This window comes from Lonchura striata, chromosome 1, assembly GCF_046129695.1.
Source record: "Lonchura striata isolate bLonStr1 chromosome 1, bLonStr1.mat, whole genome shotgun sequence".
NCBI classification, from domain to species: domain Eukaryota; kingdom Metazoa; phylum Chordata; class Aves; order Passeriformes; family Estrildidae; genus Lonchura; species Lonchura striata.
The window spans coordinates 81,353,977-81,375,151 of NC_134603.1; the positions used below are offsets into that span (position 1 = coordinate 81,353,977).

The window sequence follows — 21,175 nt, forward strand, 5'->3', positions numbered from 1 at the left end:
TATCACCACCAGCTGCTGTGAAGAGAAAAATATTTTGTGGCTGGTGGTGGTCATTTAAAAGCTGTGTCTGGTCTTGACAGGAGGTGTGAGAATGATGCTGACTTTTAGAAAGCAAACTGTTCCTATTTCATGCTTTAGTCAGAATGCATTTTACATACCTTGTGAAACAGTATTGTGCTCAACACAGTGGCATGTCTAATATATGTTACATTTGAAACAGCTATTTAAACTTTAATTTTTGAAGATGCTATCTGGTGTCTTGTAAATGAGGCTTACTGTACATTGTAGGTGCTTCATCACAGTAGTGTTATAGGAATAATATCAGCACATTTTATTTGTGCTAGAATCACAGCTATTAATAACTGTTGAATAGCCAATATTAGCACTGCATTGCTTACTGAAATCTCTGGGGAATGCTAAGCAATCAGCAGCTTTCAGGTACTTCAGAAAATGTTTTTCTTACAGTTGCCTTTTTTTAAAATTGCATTTTCTCCAGTGGAATTTTTCAGGTTTTTTATAAAATAAAAAATAAATAAAGCAAAAGTGTTTTCAAAGAAGCTTAATTCTTTATCAAGGGGAAAACATTTGCATTTGCAAATAAAAAACAAAGATACTAATATGGTGGTAGACAAACCTTGGTTAATCCGTTAATACAGTTGACTAGTGGAGTTGACAGTGGAGAACACACTAGGAAAATATAAGTCATTGAATTATTGATGGTTCACAGTTCAGTAAAAAGACAAATGATTGAGCTAGTTTTATGCATATTTTTCTATTTTTAATATAATTTTTTGGTTTTGGGTTTTGTTTTTTTTTGTTGTAGTTGTTCTTATTGTTCAAAGATGTTAACTCTGTGTCCCACCACAGCACTCCTGAGATGGGATTTTTTTGGTCAGAATTTCTTGTTAGCTGTTATGAGAAAAAGCTGAAGTGTTAATACCACCATTACACTGCTCTTTCCTTTTCTGAGAGATTTTTTTAGTAAAATGCCCTCTCCCTCAGTTCCTTGAATTCTGACATGTGTGTGGGGTTTTTGCTTTTGTTTCCCAGCAGCTAAAGAGGCAGTAGGATTGATTTGGCAAATCATTTGGAAAAGGAGGAGTGGAGAAGTGCTCTGTAACTATTGAACAGTAAGTGCCAGTTTTACCTGCTATTTTAGCCACAGATGTAAATAGGATATGCAGATGGATTGGCATGAAACTTTTATAATACTGAGAGGCATTAAAAATGTGCACACATAGGAGTCTAACTACTTCAAAATACTTCAAAAAGAAGGCCAAGAGATCTGCTTGGATGTAATTATGGATCAGGTCATGAGCAGTGTTGAGGTATACAATGTAAATTATTGAAAGTCAAAACTGAAAAGTATATTAAGTGGCATTCTGTTAAATTGATTTGGATACTTAGTTTGAAATATTCTAAAATTAGAAAATGCAGTTTGGATGTGTGCACACTGCTCTGCCCTTGGAAACTAGGAACTAATTGAGTAAAGACATGCCTGTCAACAATATTTGCATGCTATTAAAAACACTGCTCTGTTTTATACTAAAAATTCTGTCAGCTTTGTTTGCAGCATGCTTTTCTGTTAATTTTAATGTTTTTTTGATTCATGTCAAATTAAAATTTCAATTTCAAAATGCAGGTGTCAACTTCTTTCAATTTCTCCACAGAAGAAAATATCTCTGTAGCAAAAAGCACTATATAATACTGAATATTATAGGGTAGATTTTGATGTGAAAAGCTGAGCTATCCTAATGAACGGTTATGTATGACTCTCAGTCTTAGAAGCATTTAAACATATTTGTGAGTATATTATGCACTTAAGCTGTTTTTCGAGAAAAGTTACACAAGAAAAATATTTTAACTCTGCACTTCGTATATAATACGTTAAAAATTTGATTGTTGAAGAAATTAATTGAAAATAAAATTTTTGCTTTTCTTGCAATTAAAAATATTACACTGCTGAGACAGAAGTTCATAATGCTTGATTGTACTTTGGTTAGCTGAGGAAATATGAACATGGCTTTAATATACTCTAGTGCATTTTGTTTATACACAAGTGCAGGGAAGGAGAATGCCATAATACCTCCCTGAGAGTGTAACAAACAGCTCCCTGCATATTTTTGAATACATAGAATATTGATCCTTTTAGAGCAGCAAATAGCACTGTAGAAAATTAAAAGAACAGTGTCGTGTTTTTGTGGAATAGGATTAGCTGGAGAATGGAGTATTTTTTTTTTTTTTTAACGTTGATGTACCTAAGAAGCAGATTAGACCCCAGTAAAATTAATCTTCTTGTTCACTGCTAGTATATGTATGGCTCTCAGCTATGTTTTCTCTCTCATTTTTGTACTATATGTGATACTCAGTTATTTCTTTGGGAAGTCAGATACAGCACAATAGCCAGAGAAAGACTGAGTCAGCTAAAAAAGATGAAGGGTTTTCTGTCCATTAGGTGAAATAGATTAAAGTGACAGGGCAGGAAATGAAAGGAAATCTAGAGGAAGTGGACCACAAATTTCAATATTTTCGGAGTGCTGAAGGAAATCCTCTGTCTTGCCTAGCTGCAAACTTCTTCCACCCACAAAACTTAGTTTCAATACTTCTGCCTCTGAGGGATTGCACACCTTCCTCTGCTGTCTCCTTGGGTTTTGGATGGAAGCTAACTTCAGCTCTTTAGTAATGAATACTGGTTTGCTAGAGAGAAAGGGTGGAACTGAAAAAGTGAGAAAATTTATAAATTGCACAAACTAAAAGGGAATAATGGAACAATGTGTTTTGCTTTTTTTTAAAATAAATATTACATATTTTAGGAATGACTATGATATTATAGGACATCTCCTGTGTCTGGTAGAAATATGGCTTGAGAAATTATATGAAAGCAAGTTGCCATGGCTGCAATACTGTATTAGCAATCAATGTCAAGGCAATGTTGTACACAGCAATCACTGAATTGCAAGTGTCATAGAAGTAAAACCAAAAAAATTGAATAAGATGTTGGAGACAATGATGAAGATTGCAAGACTTATAATCCCTTTACCAGAATTTTGTGAGCAGTAAATAGCTGATGATCTTATTCTCAGAAACAAGATTCTGATCCTAGGTTACTTGTAAAAATCTTGCCCTGCCTAGCAGGATCAGAGGAGTTGCTATCTAAGGGTTTTTCTATGCACTTGGAACTAATTGTGCTCTTATTAAAGAATTTAATTGAAGATATGCTACAAAGTACTTGTGTTATGGGCCTGAAGAATATTTTCTCCTGTATTTCCCTAAAGACTATTTTTCAGGACACAACATGTATGAGTGAGTTTGTGTCAGGGATAAAGACTGATTACTTTGACATTAGCTGTTGAGACCTTGTCTGTGCATATGAGAAGCTTCATGATTACTGAGAGTGCACAGTCAGTGATGAACAGTTGTTCTGATGGTCTGTAATTGTTCAGGGTGGGAATATATTGACATCAGTAGCACATTGCAGTTACTGTTTATTTAAGAAACACTGATAAACTAAAATAAGCTAGATGTTTTTTGTGTGTTGATGTTATTCTGGTTGTTCATGATATTTTGACATGTAAATTTTTGATGCATTGGATTTTATGGCCAAGTGTTGAAATAAATAGAAGTAGAACTGTCCCATAGATTGTTTGCTTTTAGTAATTTATTTTTGTACATATCAAATGATTCACATCTTCTAGGTTGTGTATTACCACTAGCATGTGTAGTCAGTTTCCCTGGAGTCCCATTTCCATTCTCCCTGGTGAAAATGCAGTAAAAAATGAATTAGAAAAAAGTATGGTCTCTAGTGCATTACTTTCATATCACTATTGCTAAAAGCAGCTGTAGTAGATGAGGTGGAACTCCACCTGTCTATAAGTTCTTTATTCTAAAATATTGCTTATGAAGAGGTGGTTTTTTTTTCTTTGCCATCAAGAGAAAATAGATGTGCAGCAGAAAGTGAATTTTAGAAATGCAGCGAGATTTTTCCCTGTATTTAGAATGCTTGCATTTAGAATAAGATAGTGTAGGTATATAGCCATATTGCATTAAGAAAATATTTTGAATTATTACAGTCCACATAATAAAAATAGTGAAAGGTAGAAGATGGATGGATTAAGCACTGAATATGACATTCTTTACTGGATATTTTGTTCGGTGTGTGTATCTTTTCATGTGTTTCTATTCCACCTCATGCATAAATCTGCATTATTGCAATAATCATAGAAGAGCCCTTCATTTTCATGCAAGGGGCAGGCACAAGTGTTTAACACTGGTCAGTGTTGCTTGAATCTGACACAGGTATCTTTTACAGACTGTTCAATCTCAAGATGTGTACAAACCCAATAATGCCAGCACCTCACAATTCAGAGTTTTAGAAACAAAACTTATATTCAAGTTTTAAATTTACATCAAGCTGCATGATGATGATGGTGAGGATGGTGTGTAGGAGGTGATTTCATAACCATGAGAAAAAATGCAGCTTTGTTCTGCTCCTTGAAAAGTGATGTCACCTCAGAAAACAAACAAACAAAATGGCTGTTTTTCCAATATAGGATGAGGTATGGGATGGAAGATAGTTGCTATACAAGCTCTTATTCCATCAGCCATCACCTGGGGTTAAAGATCAGCTGGGGTTAAAGAGTGGCCCCTTAATCATCTATTTGCTAAGTTGCCTTAGCCTCCTGTGCAAATAATTTGTCTATGAAGAAGGAAGACATTTAAAGCTTCCTTAATGCTGCTAAATCGGCATCAGATCAGGATTATGATCTTTTATTAGCTTTTTAAGCTTTTCTAATCACTGTTGGTAGCTTTTGGTTTGTTTGGTTTTGGGTTTTTTTTTTTTTATAATGACCTGTCTTCTGCTGAAAATTGTTGCTTGTTGATAACTGAATCCTTTTTTATTCTCAGAGGCTGATGAGGTTTTGCTAGTAGTCTCAAAAATAAACCAATCCATACCTAGTAACAGAAGCTCTGTGTTAGAATATGTGGAAATTCATTAATTCACTCTTAACAGTGAAATATTTATTAATTTTAATCAAAAGTAGCAGGTGAAATTACAGATACAAGATTTTGGTTATTATTTGTCTTGATTGATTTCATACTACATATTGCAAACCTCTTTAAAATAAAACAAAAACAAAAACCAAACACCAAAAACCAAAAACAAACAAACAACAACAAACAAAACCAAACCAAAACAAAAAAAAAAAAAACCAACCAAAAAAAATCAAAACCAAACCTGGAAGCTGTTGCACTTTAAAATTTCTTTTTTATTGTTCTATTGGTCCTTAAGTTATTCTCTCTTGAGTAACTCTGATGAATGACTACTTTAAATCAGTAGGAAATAACTTATTGCAACTTGTTCAAATATAGTTTTCCTGTTTATTTAGGTATCTTAGTCTACCATTTTCATGACTTGCTTGAATAACATACTCTGAACACAGTGTAAGAACTGTCAAATAAGGCTCAAAATGGGAATGAGAAATGAGTCCTTGCTCAAATATGGATCCTTGCTGTAAACGATTTCCATCTTAGAAAGAGAGTACAATTTTGCTAGTCCTTCAGTTCTTTTTCTGTTGCTCTTTTAGTGATGCTCAACATCAACTAAACCCTCATCCTGGTCACTTGCAGAAACAATGCTAACTCCAGAAAACATGCAAGTGACAGTTTTAGGGTCTCTCTGGATGCAAAAAGTCCAATTTTTTTCTATAAAGCACATGGTGAATGCTTTAGTGAATGTCTTCAACCCACAGTAGAAAGTTTTGTATAAGATACCGTGCCTTTATGAACAATGTCAAAGTAATCTTACATGTTTTCATTTGTTGTTAGACTACTATTGTGATAATGTAGAACAAACATATTTTGAAACTTGAATTCTGCATTCTTAAGTTTTCCTGGTAAATTTATGCACATAATATTATCTGTGTATAGAATCTGTTCATCTAGCACCATAAAACACCAATGATGTGATATTTAAAATGTTCAATTTTAAGCTAAGTTTTACTCAGACAAGCCAATTAATGTGAATGAGCTTTTCTTTAATAGGCCTAAACCTAAGTAACTCTTTTCTTGTTTACTCAATCAGAACCTAAGAGATGATCCTACTGATTAACCTAGATTCTCCTCTTCTTCTGTTTATGAGGATTTGCTGGTGTTATGGCTTGAACATTAAATGTATGTTTATCCACCTGTTTATACGTTCCTGTGAAATTGTCAGGACAATAATGAAAGCTAAAATTTTTACAAGCACAAAATAAAGTTGCATATAAAAAGTCTATGGCCATCAGTAGGATTAGTATATTTAACACAGTTTTCTGTTTAAGTCTTAAACTAGTTTGTGAAAATTGTCCACTGTATAAAACTGAAATTAATCTTAAGTCCATTAGTAAGGTATGACTTTGGTTTAAATTAAAAATAACTTTTCTAGAATAACAGAGAACTTTTTAAGGAGGAACTCAGGTGACATATCTAGAAAAAAAAAAGAATAGAGGATTAACATAAAAGTTATAAAAGCCTACCTTGTCTGAAATGAAGAACAGGCTCTCTGCATCAGAAAAGAAGCTTAGGAAAGAGAGTAAAGAAGAATTTGAAATAAAAGCATAGAAATCAGTCTTTCTGCTCTGAACAAATGAGTGAGAATGAACATGACTTTGTGTGTTTTAGTATTAACACAAAACTAGTTTCTTAAAGATTAATATAGCAGCATTCATTAATTAATATTATGAAATACTATGTTTTTTAAGACACTGTTACATGAATCAAAATTGAAAGAGTTGAATTTTTTGTTGTTGTTTTGGCATTCTTTCACCTTCCTGAGAATAAAAGTTGTGATGATATGCATAGATATTAGGAAAAACAAGGTATAAAATAGTCCACAAACACAAGAAAATGTCACTGTCTTCCTCATGTCAATATTGACTTCCACTGATAACTGAACATTGTTATTTAACAAGTACACTGTCATTTTTATAGTTATTTTTACCTGTTTTAGAAATACCATGTTGTGTAATGCACAGTTTCTTAAGACAGAAAAGACATTCCACTCATCCTGTTTATGAACTCTCCTCCCCTTAAAGAAATAAAAAAAATATGCCTATATGTATACAATGCAAACCAGCATGCATACAAGATAATTTTCTGACAGAAAAAAATGCAAGATTAAAGAACCACAGACTGAGCCAGGTTGGAAGGAAGCAAAGGGGGTCGTCTGCCCCAGCCTCCCAGTTCAAGCAGAATCATCCTAGAGCACATTGTGTAGGATTTTCTCCAGATGGTTCTTGAATATCTCCAGGGAGGGAGAGTACACAGACTCCATTCATTCCAGTGCTTGGTCACCCTCCAGAAGTTCTTCAAGGATAGTACCTACAAACAATTTTTAATGATTGAGTGTTTTGGTTGTGGAGTTTTTTTGTTGTTTTTTTTTTTCTGTCCATAACTTTGAGTACTGGAAATTGAAAACTGGGCAAAAATTAATTAATCAGGGGAGATTTATTTAGAAATTTAAACAGACCAGTGTGACTACTTGTCACTGTTGAGGCGGGACGGGAATGAGGAGACTGACTCAGAAGGCTGTGAGAGTAGAACTCTGGTTTATTCAAATGCATCGCTCTTTATACAGAGCTTCGTCCAGGCCAATTCCATTGGTCCTGAAGTGAAAACAACTTACACTATTGGTGCAGAGTGCATGATGCACAGTGATAGAACTTTACCATAAACAATGTGAACAACAAGGAGATAAAACTCTTATTTACATTCTTTTCTAACAGATTCCCAGTCTCCTACCTGGTTAGAAAAGTTCCGTTTCTCTCTTTGACTGAATATGAGACCGACAACTACTGAAAGATGGAAACTTGTAGAAATTTTGTTCACATAAGTACACACATACAATATTTATATCTATGTGGAGACACCAGAGTAGCAAGATTATGTGGCTAACATTGATTCTAGAATGTTTGGCTGAAGAAATGTCACAGGAGCAATCATAGACTTAAGGACATCTGAGTTAAAATGCGATGTGATAATCAGTGCCTATAATTCCTTTTCCTTATTTGTCTTAGTTTTTCTACAGGTACACCCAAGCTCAGCATCTCTGGTAGCATTACCTAGGTAGTCTCAGCTTTAAAGAGTAGTATACTCAGATAGTACTCAGTAGAACTCAGATAAGGCAGTGTGGACTTTGCAAGACTTAACTGTCCAAAATATGCTTCTGGAATGATATGTGAAATTCATCTGTTTCTCTCACAGGTCTCTGTGAAATTGAGATGTTCCTCTTGGCTCTGTCTCTAATTTCTCTGTTGCCTCTTGTTTTGCCATATTTGCTATTTTCTGAATACCTATTCAGTTAGCCTAACACAGACAACAAATTTCTCTGCAGTTAAACAGTAGTGTGCAGCCTAGAAACCCCCCAAAATTACTTTATATTATATATCATTAAGATTTTTGTAACAAGATTATTAGTAATATACAAGATTTTAAGGAGTTTAAATGCAGTGCTGAACTGCAAAGCAAAGAACTATAGGTAAATGCTTGTAACTGCTTTGGAAGCCTCAAACATCTGCATTACATCTCTCTTCCATTTCTTTATTTTTTGCTAGTCAATGAGATGCTACCATACTGCTCAGAGGAGCTCTTGCTATTCATTTTTGAAAAATAATTTGTTAGGACAAACAGTACATGTGGACACAAGTGGGTTATTGCAAGTTCTTTCTATTTAAACTAAGTAATTGCTCATCAGTGTCTCATGTATTTGCTTTGTTCCCTGATTAGGTGACCTGACCTTAATATATGGGGGGAATGACTCAGGAAATCAGTGAGATCTTTATTATGCTAGCAAGTTCCTTAGGAAGAGAAATAGCACACAGAAGATAAGCCTCTGCTGCTTTGGGAATATAAAGCGACCTTTGCACTGCCTTGCATACCTGTATTACTCTTGACTTGTACATGGACCTAAGATACAGATGTAGATAGCTTCCTCTCTGGTTTAGGAAAAGAGAGAGACAAGAGTCAGATTAATTAATCATCTCTCTGTGTTTCACAGTTGTTCTTTTCACAGCAGGTAATGGCTAGCATGACTGTGTGTGCCATTATATTTACAGAAGCAGTGGCTGGGTTTTATCTGACTAATTGTGTTGTTACTGTGTTGTGCTTCTGACAGCACTCTGTGCAAATCATTTGGGTATAGTTGCAAAAATTATTCTTCAGTCATTGATTATGTAATTTCATTTTTTTATACTGTAGTTTCCATATCCCTGCTTATCATAGGGAAAATAATTTTTTATGCCAACTGAGGATGGCACTGAATCCCTTAATCTTGTTTTAATGTCATGTTTAGATTATCTGTTCATTGTAGCCTGTGTACATGCAGTGCTCATTATCTGTTCATTAATTACCTCTGTACATGCAGTGCTGTTTGTAGATTAAGAACTTTTTCAGTCTTGTTTGCAAACTTTTCAGATTGTTTTTTGTTCCAGAAAGATCTGATTCATAATACATTTAACTCTCTTTCCTTAAATAATTGGTCAACAGGGTACCAAGTCCACTGGTTTGTAGTGTTTAATAATTTCCTGTACCTATTTATGAATATAAGAATGCTTTCTAATAACCATCTTCAACATTTTTTCAAAATTCAAGGAATCTTAAATCATCTTTACAGTTAGCAACTCACATTTAGTGTAAAAGACAGCATAGCAGAACACAGCTCATCTTGCACATCATCTAACCAAAGCATCAATTAGATAAACTTAAAAATCTTGCTATGACAATACAACTTTGCATAGTGGTTCTGGTATATTTTCAGCAGATGAGGCTCTTATGTGACCCATCTGTTTGTAGTCTGGCAATGATAAAACCTCTTCAAGGTTTTCAAATTTTTCAAATTGCAAGGGTTTATAGTGTTTTGCTATGAAGCATTGATAGTTTGTATATTTTATTATTTTATTATTAAATACTGCATAGTTTTTTATATAAAAAAGACTAAACTCCCCCACAATTTTTAAAGAAATGTTATTGTTGTTGTTGATTAAAGCAAAATTGTTTTTTTATTTGAAATAGAGAGTTTTGTGTTTGTTGGTTTGGTTTTTAAATTTTGTATTGTATTGGGAGTCAGTGTGCCTAGAATCCTTTATTTGGACCATTTAGTATGAATCTCCCTGGCCATGTAAGGTGCTGGATTAATCACCTAGTGTAATGTGCCTGGCTTTCATTTTTTGTAAGTGGTGCTTCAGTTAATGATATCCATTAAGAAATGCATTAAAGCTTGTGTTTGGTGATAAGCTATGCACAGTCCCAGAAGAAAGTACTTGATCACTTCATGTTTATTTTGACAAATTCCATGAACTCCTATTAAATCTGCTATTTTAAGACATTGGTAAACAACAGTCTTGATCATCTATTTTATTTTTCAAAAAAATGAATTATAAATCAGATGCTAGCCCAGTAAATATCGAGGAGTTTCTTTTGCCAACATTAAAACCTTCTGAATGTTTTTTGTCTTCTAAGACTCTTTCAGCATTTCACACTTCGTTCATCTTCATGGTATAGCTAGGAAGGATTCCAGTTGGTTTTCCTTCCCAGTGAAGCCCATCTAGATAAAAGACATGACTAATCTCCTTTAATCCAGGTGGGAAGGTGTTTGGCCAGAACTGCTTGCACAGGTTCAGGATTTCTGTGCTCTTTTAATTGCAGGTGCTGCTAGGCTGTCCTTAAAATTGTTTTTATAACAAAATTGGAACTACAGTTCATGCCTCCTTCTGTAAGGAATGTGACACTTCTATTAATAATTGTAGAATCACAGAATATCTCGAGTTTGAAGGCACCCACAAGGATTATCAAACTCCAACTCCTGGCACTGCACAGGACATCCCCAAGTGTCACACCATGTGCCTGAGAGCATTCGTCAAATATTTTTGGAACTCTGACAGGCTTGATGCTGTGACCAGTTCTCTGCACTCTTAGGTGAAGATTTCTTTCCTTACATCAAACCTAAACCTTCCTTGACACTAGTACATGCCATTTTCTCAGGCTACTGGTCAGCAGAGAGAAGAGATCAGTGTCTGCCCCTCTGCTTCCCCTTGTGAGGAAGCTGCAGACAGTAATGAGGTTGCAAAAGCTCTTATTTCTATGATGTCTGTTTTCTTTTGTGGCCTCAGCATTAACTGATGCAACCTGTTCCAGCTAACCAGATAAGTTTTTAATGTTTACTAAGTTAACAGACAGTCTAGACTCTGAATAATGTAATTATTTCTTATACTGGAGATAAAATTTTACTTTTAATTCCAGGACATGGATTCCATATCCTGGATATGGATATGGCTACTTCAGGATATGGCTGCTGTTTTTTGTTTCTTCCTGAGCTTTTGGTATAACTCTTTCTGTCCTTGTAGGTAGATATAAAATAATGGGTGAGAAAAAAAAAAAAAAAACCAAACAAAAAAGGAGAGCATTTATTTTTGATTTTCATTTGGGCAATATCAGTGAGAGTGATGTATTCATCTAAGTAATTAATTTTGTATAATGTGTTTCACTGATTGTAAACTGAATCAAAGAATATCCCAGCATTTTGCACATACTACATTAAATTTGCAATCATTAAGCCTCTACAGTTGTCCTTACACTGTTTTATTTATTTCTACGGCATATATTTTTTAAAATTTTTTGATATCAAATGTGTTAGCAGTTGGCTTTATCTGTGAATTATATGTGAAAATGTGGAAGTAAGAAGAGCTTTATGGGTTTGGAATGTAAAAATGATAGGGAAATATATATCAGCTTTCTACTTCCCTTGCCATTTTCAGCATACCAATTCCCAGAAATCTATATTAATTGTGGAATTTTGTTCCATGGTTTTTGTTACCAATTCATGTTTTCTTTATTCAACTGTCCTGATTTGAACTGTATAAAATACATTTCTTAGATTTCATAGACATTGTACTGCTGAACTTTTTACATCTTCTCTAACAACTTCAGCTGTTTCCACTTGAACTTTCCAATCTGCTTCTCTGTATTGATTTGTTTTCCAGTGATTTTCAGTCTCTCTTTCTTATATTTTTCTATTTTTTTTCTCATGCTATTTGGTTTTTTTATAATGTCTGATTTTTTTTGTTGGTATTTTTGATTCTCCTATCCACCCTTTTCTTCCCACAACAGAATTTTTGTTGTGAAAGAATTGTCTTTATTTTTCATGGATGTTTTTATTCTTTTTTCTTGTAGTTGTTGTTTCTATTTATTTTGTAAAGGAGAGTTTATGTTGAATAATAGGTAAAGTAATAGTTGGTATTAGATTACTATAAACACTTTTTGGCTTTCTGCTAATAGATATGCTCTTTATCAAATTCTGTGTGTAAATGTGAAAGAGTGGTACAAGAAATAACACCCCTTGACACTGTACAGTCATCAACTAGAAATGCTGGCTTAAAGAGGTGAGGAGAGTGGCATTCAGTGCTCTTTTCTCTCTATTTCTTTAGGAAACGGATCAATTTCCAGAGTGATAAAGACTAGGTTTCAGAAGAATAATGTAATTAACTTTATATTACTATATAGTAATAATATAATATTTAAAATAAATATTATTTATTTTAATTAACAAATACATTTAACAATAATTTAGGAGTTTGATATCTCATGCAATTATTTTACTAATTAATGAAAATTTCTTTATGCTATTGAAGTAAAAAAGAAGTGCAGTTTCTCATTTCTAGAAGATCTGCCAATATAGAACTATAGTTAAAACATTTTTTATTATTGGAATCACTATTTAACTATTTCAAGAGCATTTTCTTAATTAGAGTTTTTTTAGTTTTCAGTTTCATACACATAGCTATAACTAAAAACAACAAAGGGGCAAGACCACAACATGTAATACAGTTTTAAATGCATTCCAAAACAGTTTTGCCACTACTTTTGTCAGATTAACTAGCAAGTGCAGAAGATAGACAATTATATATTGTGTCTCTATTACCTAGGTTGAGAGGAACTTGCTGCTTCAGTTTATCGTGTAACTTCCCATAGCTCAGGTATACCAGCCCTGGGAGTAGAGAATGGAGATCAACTACAGATGAACAACTTTCCTTCATCTACCTAGAAATGTAACTTTTTTTTCTGCCAGTTACCTGAGGTCCTCAGTAATACTATATGTTCTCTTGGCAATCTATCAAAGGATGCAACAAAAAATCATATTCAATTTTCCTTTCTGACACTAGTGCATTATTCTGCCTTTGGTCTCCAGGTGAATATAGCATTGTTTCTGCAGTGCTGTAGGATATAATATTGGCAGTAAGCAATAAACACATGCAATCCAGGATATAAGATTTTTCCAGGTGATTATTTATATATAAACAATGACAGTGATTTGAAACTGTTCAGATTTTGATAATCAATTTTTTTTCCTGATAGGAGATTTACAGTGCAAAGGGCAGAGGCAGAAGTCAGAAAGCATATAAACAATTTAATTTATTACAAGCTCCATAGTTAATTGTCACTTTGTCACCATGAAACTTTAAATAGATCTGTAAAAGATAAGTTGAATTGTGCTAAATGTTCATCTGCAAAACTTGATCGTTCAGAAGAATTCAAATGGGGGTCAATTTGATGGAAGATAGAGGACACTGAGATTCAGGGAAAGTACCTATTACAAAGGATGCATCTCTTCATGGTGGTGAAACATGCACATTTTGCATCTCTATGCTCCTGTTAGTTTCCTGGGAATTCATTTTAGGGTCTTACACTAAGCAGTAACTACTGTGCTGTAATGATTTCCAGCAATGTTGGTGGAACTTTCCCATCTCATCTCATTTAATTATTTATTTTATTTTTAACTCACTCTAACAGTCTCTTGAGCTACACAACTCATTTTCATGAAGGCTCCCAGAGGATGGCTATAACACAAATCAACTTTGCAGTTGCATGCATCTTTATAACAAAAGCCATAAATCAAGACACTTACTCTGAAGCTGCAGACAAGAGCAATGAGCAGGTAGCATCTCAGTATGTTAGCTTCAATTCAAGGGATTTCAGAAAGTTAATTTTTTTTGTCCTTCTGTTCAGTTTTCTTGTCTAGTCTTTGTTTTATTTTCTCTTCTGTGTTAACTGTATGAGCTGTTTCCATCTGAACTTTCCCCTGTAGACTCACTCTGCTTTCTTCAAGGTAGATTTTGGTGTGTGTGTCAGGTCTTTATTAAATGCTTATTCTAGGCATTTAGTAAGAGAGTGCTGAAATAAGGACCTTTGTGTTGAGGATTAATTAGGCTTTGGCCTTAAAGATGTTTACCAGAGGTGTAACACTTCAAAGAATTGACATTTAAAACCCCTCCTCTTTTGATTGTTGAATTTGTCTCTGTGGAAATCATTCTTTAGGCTTCATGTACAATTCAGGAACTGTTGAAGGCATGAATTTCTAAGTATGATTATAACAGGAAGTAAATATTGCAATGTCTTTTTCCTGCTGCTGCTGTTGTTGTTATTTATTAGTATTATTAGTATTACTAATAAGCATATTTGTTCAGAATAAAGAATTTTAAAACTTTATTTTTCAATTCAGGTGCTTAAAATTAAATCTCTTAATTGAATTTAATAAAATAGTGGTTTTACTAAATAAAAATGTATTGCCTCCTAATTAATGTTCATGCTAAGATGAACAGACCTTTTTTAAGATGTAAAAGCCCTTCATATTTTGCTGGGTTTTTGTCTTATTTTTTCCAATATATTTTTAATATTATATTAAATATTATAATATAAATTTATGTTATTTAAAATATGTATGATACACATATAAAAACATACATCTATATCTATATTCATATAATATGTCATTAATATTTGTTCTGACTCATATGTGACTGTGGCATAACAATTTGAAACAACTTGGTGTTTTGTTTTGTTTGTATGTTTTTTTTTTCCCTATGGAGGACTTCTGAGAGGGAAGAGAAACAAAGTTGTGTTTAGTAAATCTTGATTTGTGGGTAGCTTCTGCTGCTCATATATACATTTTTATGAAGCAAGAATTTTCCATCACAACTATTCCCACAGATTTTGTAAAAGAAAGTTTAATAGTAATGATCTAAAATACATTTTAAATGTGCTATTCTGAGAAATCTCAATGTACTTTACATATCATTTGTAAGTTATTACCTGCTGCTTGTGGTCTTTAGATAACTGAAAAAATGGTTAATTTAATGTAACTGTTTCTCTAAGGTTGAAGAAATATTTTACTATCAAGGTACTTGGCTTTAAGCAGTACATCAACTTCCACATATATTCACATTTTACTATTGTAATAAAAGAGGTTACATTTACCTTTTTGAGGTGGAGAAAATATTGTCAATATACTGAAAATACTGATAGCAAAACAACATGAACTTCCTGTCAGTATGACATAATTTTATGATGTCCTAGATGATATTGGTTTGAATTTATATAAAGCACAAGGTGTAAAAATGCATATTTTGACTGAAGCTTCCTGTCAGTATGCTCTAGTATTGACTCAGAATTTTCAAAGCCCATTTTGGTGGCATTCTTTCAAAACCCAGTATAGACTAGGTATTTTTCATCAAGCTGGAAATCTGTGTGGTGAATCAAAAACTCATGTGAAATGATTCAGTGATCACACTGTAGCACTGATTTTGTGCTACTGCCAGACTAGGTCAATGTTTTGTGGGTAAAAGCCAAAGAAACTGTTCTTAATCATCCAGGTTTTAATGATGTGAGTGTTTTCACAGCTTATGGGAGCCATGCTTAGTGTATTTTAACATAAACATTTAGGAAATGCTTTTACATGAAGGATTGAAAGTTTTAGTGCCAATGACAGCCTTTGACTGAGTGCTTAGTAAAACTTTGAGTGTAATCTAAGGTCAGAAACCTGAAAATTGCTGGTTTTAGTGATGAGTAAGTGTCTTTCTTTCCTTTTCATATTAGATAGAAAATGGTCAGCTGTGGAACTCTATTGTGAAGACCTCAGAAGAAATACCAATTTTTCCAGTCAGCTTTTCATAATGTAAATATAATTTGAGCTTTCCTAAATGGGCAGCTAAGCCATGAACAATCAGAAAAACCCAATTTGGACTGTATTTCTGAAGCAGACTTCACCTTCTCCCTTGGGAATTTATTGAAGGATTACAGCTGAAAAGGACAAGAGAAAGAAAACCTTCAACAGGAATCTTATCCTACAATGAGAATTACAAGTACATCTTGTATCTGCCCAGTCCTAGTTTGTCTCTGTTTTGTGCAGAGGTGTTATGGAGCTGCTCACCATGGCTCCACCAAGCTGACCAGAAATCAAACCAAACACATAGAAGGCGAAACAGAAGTGCATCATCGTCCAAAGCGTGGATGGGTGTGGAATCAGTTCTTTGTTTTAGAAGAACACATGGGACCAGATCCTCAATATGTAGGAAAGGTAAGGTGGTTGTTCTCTTTTGGCTTTGGTTTTTTGTTTTCCATTCCATGAAACGTGGCACAGATAAGAGGCAGATAATTTATTTCCTTAGATGGCACCTCCTCTTTTAATGGAAGACATCTCTTGGATTGCTACATATATTTACAGTGAACTTGCCACTTGCCTATGAATACTGTATTTATTATAAAAAGGATAAATAAAAGTATATAGGATGTAGATACTAAAATATGATAAAATAGTTTTTCTTCTGAGGTCAGCTAAACACAGAGTGTGTGCAGCTGATCCTGTTACATCAGTTTCCAAAATCCTAAATGCATGGGGTCACTGGTAATGGCTTTTCCAGACAATTTCAGAATTATATTCAGTTCTGATTCAGGGAATATTACAAATGTAATCTAAGCTCCATAGGGTATTCATTCCACTCTGAGTGTAGGGTGGAAAAGGTCTCCTCCAAAAGGAAATACTTTGTGGCTTTTTTCATATGAGGAGATACAAGTTGTGTTACTTAGAGTTCCTCAGAAGTCTGTGAGAACAAGCCCTGCATTTGTGTTCTGATATATAGAGTGAACTTCAGACATAATGTTCAGACTAATGTAATTGAACTGAAGCCTGGCCAGCTAAGTCTGATTCATCATGTGTGATGTTGCCTGTAGAGCTTGGGTTTTAATTTTTAACAACTCTCTATATAGTTTCAACCCATGATATATGACAGAGGAAGTTTTGCTCTCCTTGAAGACTGTCTTGCGGCATTATGATAGATTTTTTTTATTAGATAATCTACATGAGTCTTAATTTCCTTAATGAAATCAGAGGAATACATATAATGTGATGGGTAAAGTAAGATGGTTAATGGGGAAGAGGACATGGAAAAAAGAATTATTTCATTTTAGTTTCCCTTGAAATTAGAAATTCTAAAAATTGTATAGTACAAAAATATGCAAGGGAAACAGTAGCCTCTGAAATCACAGATGGCTGGTAACAAGGGCTTCCAAATTTGAAGAGTATCTTCTGAATTAAAAATAGGAAGTGGAACAACTGTATTTGAGAGACTGTTAACACAAAGGCTGAAAAAAATAAGTATTTCAGAATGCCAAAAATTATTGAGATATGTAAACTGAGAAAGGACCTTTCAAAATGGAGGTAATGATTTGCATTGAAAGAGAAGCTTATAAAAGGGGTAAGGGGATAAGGAGATATGCCTTCAGACTGCTTTACATTGATTAACATTTTCATAAATTATTTTGGAATAGAAAAAGAATTGCATAAATATTGATGCAAAGCTATGCAGGAGAATCAAAATACTGTCTGGAAAGAGATAGATATTAAGAATATGGTTTGGATAGAGAAATAAAGAGTAAACCTTGGGAATACAGAACATTGTAATGAATTTCTGTTATGCACTAGTGATAAATTGTAATTGACGGTGGAAGAGAAAGAGCTGGTTATCAGGTCTAATGTCATGCCTTAAAGAAGGTGAATGTGATACTAAGCTGTAAAAGCTGATATATAAAAAACAGGGATAAAGGGCACTGAAGCCATTGTGAAAAATAATGTTGACCTATTTGCTATTCTGATTACTTTTAGACAAGAAAAATGGATTTATATGTGAAGCTGTACAGAAGGAATTGGACATTCTGGCTGGGATAGTAATGGAGAATAAAATATGTTTGTTTAATTATTTCCACAAATAATAGAGGAGAGCACATAATATTCCGTAAATACATGTCTGAATAAACCACAATGAAAAATAAAAGCTATTTCAGTTGATTGCAATTTTACTTGAGAAAATAAGGTTTTGGTGGCCATGAATTAATTTAAATTAAGATTTAGTAAATTTAGAATGAAAACAAGAATAACTCATATTCTGAAAGAGGCTATTAACAGGAAGATAAAAAATAAAAGCTGAAGGTATTTCAAAGTACAGCATATTTTTCATTATGAAAGCTTTTGTTGACATGACTGCTGCCAGAAGAGAAGCCTGAATTCATTTAGCTAAAGCATGGTCCCTTTCAATTTTATGTTCTTATGATGTTATATTTTATTTCGTTTCATCCTCTGACCACTCTAGTAATGAATGCCACATTTACAGAGATCAATGAATAGAATTTCTTTCCATCCTTTGTGGTCAAAATGTGACTTCATGGCATGTTTGAGGACATTTCTGCCTGTGTACTTACCAGTTTGTCTCCCATTTTCCTCAAATAATTCCTTCTGGTGCTCATAATTTTCTACTGAGTATTTCACAACATTAGTAAGATTGTCTTTGCAAAAGCTTAGTGGAACTTAAAAGCAACTGTACTCTATTTTCCATTCAGCGTGATTATTCAGCTGACCTGATTTGAAGAAAAAAATCAATTATAGTAGCTCAAGCATATATTTTTAATTAAAAAATAAAAAATAAATTAAAAAAGGAGGGGGGGGGTGGGGAGGGAGAAAGCCTGGCTGAGACTGTCACAATATCAGTAATTAGAAAAATTTCAGTAGTGGTCATTTAACACAAAAACCAGACATTTTAGAAAAATAGATTTTTTGCTAATGTTGCATAAAATTGTACATACCTCATCAAGGTCTCATTTTACATGCCTTTAATTTAGCAAGTAATTTTCACACAAAGCCCCTCAGTTATAAAGGAAGCCAGTGCCCTTTAATTCCAGGCTTCAGTTGGGTGGCAGCACACTGTCAATTCTGTCAATTGTTAATTCTGTAGAATACTCTGCTTCACTGGTGAGTGTTCTGCCATTTCAGATCAGTCCTTTCACATATTTCACACCCAATTTGGGAGTAACATCACAGAAAGCAGAGTCATTATATACTATGGTGTTATAATGCTCACAGTCATTGTCATAGAAATGCACAGTGAGGACAAGAATAGGGTAGGCCTGCAATGAAAATGGTAAGCTTTCTCATTTTTACTGTGAAATGACTGTCAAGAGGATGGATTAATTCACTGCCATCATCATAAAAACAGTGTTAGGACAACAAATTATGATTATATTTTAATATCAAGCATGCCCCCCATTCCTCAGTAATTTTTCCTTTTCTCCAAGAAAATGTCATTTGGAGAATTCTGTATAGAATTAATCCCTATTAAACATACAAAGTTTTTTCTAGGAACATGGCAAGGCACAGTGCTGGAAAGATTAGCTTGTTGTAGAAATGGAAAATGATTCCTTTGTAGATATTTTCTGAGGTTCCCAGATTATTGAGCAGGTTCCCTGCTGTTGCATGTGGGGTAATTTTTCAGTGTTTCAAAGTATATTTCACTCATGAAAGAACCCCAAAAATAGTTTTGTATTTAAAAAGGTATCTTAAAAGTGTTTAAAACCATAGTGACTTATTTTACCAAAGTTATAAATTATTTGTGGATGGTTTCTGGAAAACTTCTGAATGATCAATGGTATTTGGAAGTGTTAGTTCAGAGAGACTATTCACATGCAGGTGAAAGTATGTGTGTATGTGTGTGTCTGCATGGGTGTGTTTGCAATGCAGAATCTGCAGAATCTGAATTTTGAGTAAGGAAGATAAAATATCATTGTCTCAGATAAGCAACTTGAATGCAGAGACTGAGCTTTCAGTTATATGAGACTTCTTGTCTTTTGAGTGTCTCTGATGTAAATTTCTAAAGAAATAATAGCCATGAGTGCAGAAAGGGGTTAGTGAACGCACTAAGACCTGGTGATGAATCAGTTACCTACTGCACCAGCTCAGAGGAATGAAGGTTTTCCTGCAGAAATCTATAAAAATTTGGGCTGTAATACTGCAGGCTTTTATATTTCCCAGTTGTCATCGTTGACATCATTAACATTTCTCTTGCATTTTCTGAATTTTTCTAGGTTACATAACTCATGTCTCAACACTTGGAAAAAATAGCAAATAAAGAATTTTAGGAAATAAGTGAAGAGGACTACATGTTTCAGTCCATAATATTTTTCATTTTGAACCTTCACACCTCTATCTCCAGAGGGCCTGCTCCTTCTTAAAAAGATATTTCTAAGAATCATTTGTACTAGAAGCAAGTCAGAACTGCACATTTGCTGTGCTTTTCTTTTGGAGAAGGATGTAAAAGCGGTGATAACATGAAGGTCACTGTAGATTTGGGGCTGAGTGAGTCATGCTATTAAGACTGAATAGCAGAGGAATATTATGCACAAGACTGAAAATTTATCTGTGAAGCCTTTGGATCTCTGAAATATCAAACCTATACCTCTTAATCCACTTCAGATGACTTCTGAAGAACAAATAAGAGTGACTGCTCAGGTATTCAGATCTGCATTAATTTTCAAATACTTTTTCTTTCCTAGTTTGGGGGATGGCACTTCCCTTAGTTCTTACATGTTTACCTGAAATGCAAAAACAGTTTCAGATTAATGTTGATGTAGGAGATAAGGAAGTATGGGGCAGTTGGAAATGAGTGTGAATATAGGAAAGGGGAGAAGGAAGTAACAATTTTTAATGTGCCTTGAAATGTGTGTACTGAAAGTTAGATTAGGAAAGGAATCCCAGGTGTTATATTGGATTTACAAGATAGCAATTCTTTTAATTCATCATTTTATTTTTGAAAACATAAATACAGCATAACAGACTTGTCATTCAAAATTATTTTTTTTACAAAAAAATAATATGTGACATGTTATTGCAATAAGTTAGTTCTAATACAAGACAGTGAATCTAATCTTCCCAGCCCATATCAAGAAAATTTCCCATCTCTGATTTCATGACAGTAAGGGGACATTATATATGTTTTAGAATAAGGTCCAAGGAAGAAATAAAATTTGAGTTTAACAATTAAAA

General features: G+C 33.8%; 1 protein-coding gene across 8 annotated transcripts in view; it reads left to right on the forward strand.

Annotated features, from left to right (window-relative positions):
* Positions 1-21,175, forward strand: part of CDH18 (cadherin 18) — a 526,665-nt gene that overhangs the window by 334,726 nt on the left and 170,764 nt on the right. For 4 of the 8 annotated variants that reach the window (XM_021526413.3, XM_021526412.3, XM_021526417.3 and 1 more), the window contains 2 exons: positions 1,051-1,130; positions 15,904-16,384. In XM_021526413.3, the coding sequence (XP_021382088.2) occupies positions 16,157-16,384 (228 nt within the window). In that variant the 5' untranslated portion in view covers positions 1,051-1,130; positions 15,904-16,156. Of the gene's footprint in view, positions 1-1,050; positions 1,131-15,903; positions 16,385-21,175 lie in introns of those variants that run through there. The other 4 variants (XM_031503961.2, XM_021526416.3, XM_021526414.3 and 1 more) reach the window with 3 other exon arrangements.